At 58.7% G+C, this 2,438-nt stretch overlaps 1 protein-coding gene across 1 annotated transcript in view; it reads left to right on the top strand.

Annotated features, from left to right (window-relative positions):
* Positions 1–2,267: 2,267 nt before the first annotated feature.
* Positions 2,268–2,438, top strand: part of HIP1 (huntingtin interacting protein 1) — a gene marked incomplete at both ends in the record, with an annotated part of 18,659 nt that continues 18,488 nt past the window's right edge. The window contains one exon of the mRNA XM_009696641.1: positions 2,268–2,331. Coding sequence (XP_009694943.1) covers positions 2,268–2,331 — 64 coding nt within the window. The remainder of the gene's footprint in view (positions 2,332–2,438) is intronic.

Here is a 2,438-nt window from a genome sequence, read left to right as displayed (position 1 = left end):
TTTGGGATTTGGGGTGAGGACAAGCTGCACCTGAAGCTGGATCCATGGCATGTGTCAGCGATGGCTGTTGGCTCCTGGGCATCACGCTCCAGGCTGCTGCTGTTGGCAGAGAGGGGACTTCTTGAGGATTTTCTTGGGATTTTTTCACTGCTGAATTCTATTTTATGGCTTTCATAAATGGCAAGGGGCGCAGTCACAGGGATGGGCAGAGCTGCAGAGTGGCTCCCACCCTTGGTCCTCCTGTGTTGGGAACCTGCTCACCTCCATCCAGCCCCTCAGGAAGGGATGTCTGATGGAGTCAGGTTTCTCCAGCACCAGTGTTTCTTTCAGCTCTCCTTAAAACCAAGCTAAGATGCAGGTTCTGGTTTGTGTCCAGCCTGCTGCTGGACTAGGATGCTCATGCCTTGCAGCCGGCAATCTGGGTCCCCTGCCACCCCAAAATGAGCCTCCTGTGTCTTGCTGGTGACCTCCACGGTCCTTATTGGTAACTTCTGCGGTCACCAGTAAGCGGGGATCTGGTGGTGAGCACAGTGAGCAGCGTGGCGAGGCTGGAGACCTACCTATGGTCCCTGGCAGAGTCAGCATCATAGGGATGGGTCTGCAAACACGACAGGGCTGCATGGACTGGCCGTGCTTGAGAGCAGCCAGTGCAGCTGGAGAGAGCAGCAGCATCCTCGCAGCAGAACTGGTTTATACTGGAACCTCAGGACCCCGACCCTGTGTTTCAGCTAAGGGAGTGCTCAGCCCTGGGATGGGGATGCACTTGGCAGCTGTGGGTGAGATCAGAAGCTGTCTCAGCCCTTCAGCACGTTGTCCCCGTTCCGGCTCGCCGATGCTTTGGTGGCAGAGGGACTTTCTGGGGAGGTGGCTTGGGCTCAATGTTGGGGGGTTTGGGCCGTGCCCAGCCATATGTGGGGTGCCTGTGGCTGGTGCCCATGGGTCCCCCCAGCCCCACTCAGCACAGAGTCGTTGTTGTTGGTCGTGATGCAGCCACAGTGGGGCTGCCTCAGAGAGGGCCAGCAAGCAGGGATGCAAGAAGGATTGCAGTGAGGAATGTGCTGGGATTAATCCTGCTGCTTTAATTGGTTTATATCAGTAATTAGCTACTTCTGGCAGTGCTGAGCCAGATGATTTTTTCCTTCTGCAGTGGGATCCTCATGGAGCAGGTACCAGGCAAGCACTCTGCACTGCCGCCAGCAACACGGGAGATTGGGGAGAGGCTGGCCCCGTGCCGGCATCACCACACTCCCCCTCATTGTAGGGTCACCCGCAGCGTCCCCCTGCTGCTAGCACAGCTCCCTGAGGGGCAGAAATGGGGTAAGGTTAAAAAATCCTGACCAGCAAATGCTTCCAGCAACTGCCACTGCCTCTCCGGAGGCTAAATAAAGTGCTGGTTCTGCCCGGTGCCCTCAACGTGGGCTTCCTGAGGTCTCTGGCATCTGCATTGCAAGTCTTGCCTTTCCTGGCAGAGAACAGAAGGGCAGCAGTGCTGCCTGCCCCATCGGATATTAGTGCCTTGCAGCCGGTGATCTGGGTCCCCTGCCACCCCAAAATGAGCTTCCTGCATCTTGCTGGTGACCTCCATTGTCACCAGCGAGCAGGGATCTGGCGGTGAACGCGGTGAGCAGCTTGACACGACTGCAGACCTGCCGTGGGACCCACGGGACAGCTCCCAGTGGGATCAGTGGTGGGGGACCTCCGGGCAACGGAGACCAGTTGTGCTGTGTCTGGATGCGTCTGTTGGCAGTGGGGTGGGGAGGTGACAACGAGTGCCAGCCAGAGCAGCTGCCTGCCCACTGTGTGCACCGGGTCCATCTCCTGCCCCCTCTAATCCTGCAGCTGGGGCCGTGTCCTTTGCTGCCCGACAGCACAGGCAGCCCCGGTCCTGCCCCGCTCTGTAGCACACGGTGGTCTCGCTGTCCTGCTGCCAGATTCCCCGTGCCCCCCAAAACACCCTCTCCCCTCAGCCTCCCCTGAAAGCTGAGTAGGAGCTGCAAGCTTGCACCCCACCACCCCAAGGGCAGGAGGTCTTTTGTGGTCGTTGCTTTAATTGCATCATTATTATGCTGAGTAAATGAGTACTGGCAGCAGCTGAACCTGGCGGCTGCCAGCCCCATCCCAGAAAGGCATCCGGCAACAGGCAGCATCCAGCTGGCATGAGCAGGTGCCGGCAGAGCTGGGGGGTCTCAGCGGGTGAGGGGGAGACCAAACAGGGAGCCTGAACCCTTCCCATCTCACTCCTCGCCTCCACTGCTTCTCTTTTGCAGACTGTCAGCATCAATAAGGCTATTAATGCGCAGGAAGTGGCTGTCAAGGAGAAACACGCCAGAAATATCCTTCCCAAAGTTGGCCGTGGGACAAACGAGCGTGGGAGCGGGGCTGGGGCTGCCTAGAAAAGGGGCAGCGGCAAGGGAGTGCATGGGGGGCGGGGCTGGGGC

The sequence above is a fragment of the Cariama cristata genome, unplaced genomic scaffold (assembly GCF_000690535.1).
Source record: "Cariama cristata isolate BGI_N322 unplaced genomic scaffold, ASM69053v1 scaffold26873, whole genome shotgun sequence".
Lineage (NCBI taxonomy): Eukaryota > Metazoa > Chordata > Aves > Cariamiformes > Cariamidae > Cariama > Cariama cristata.
This window is presented reverse-complemented; position numbering and strand designations above follow the sequence as displayed.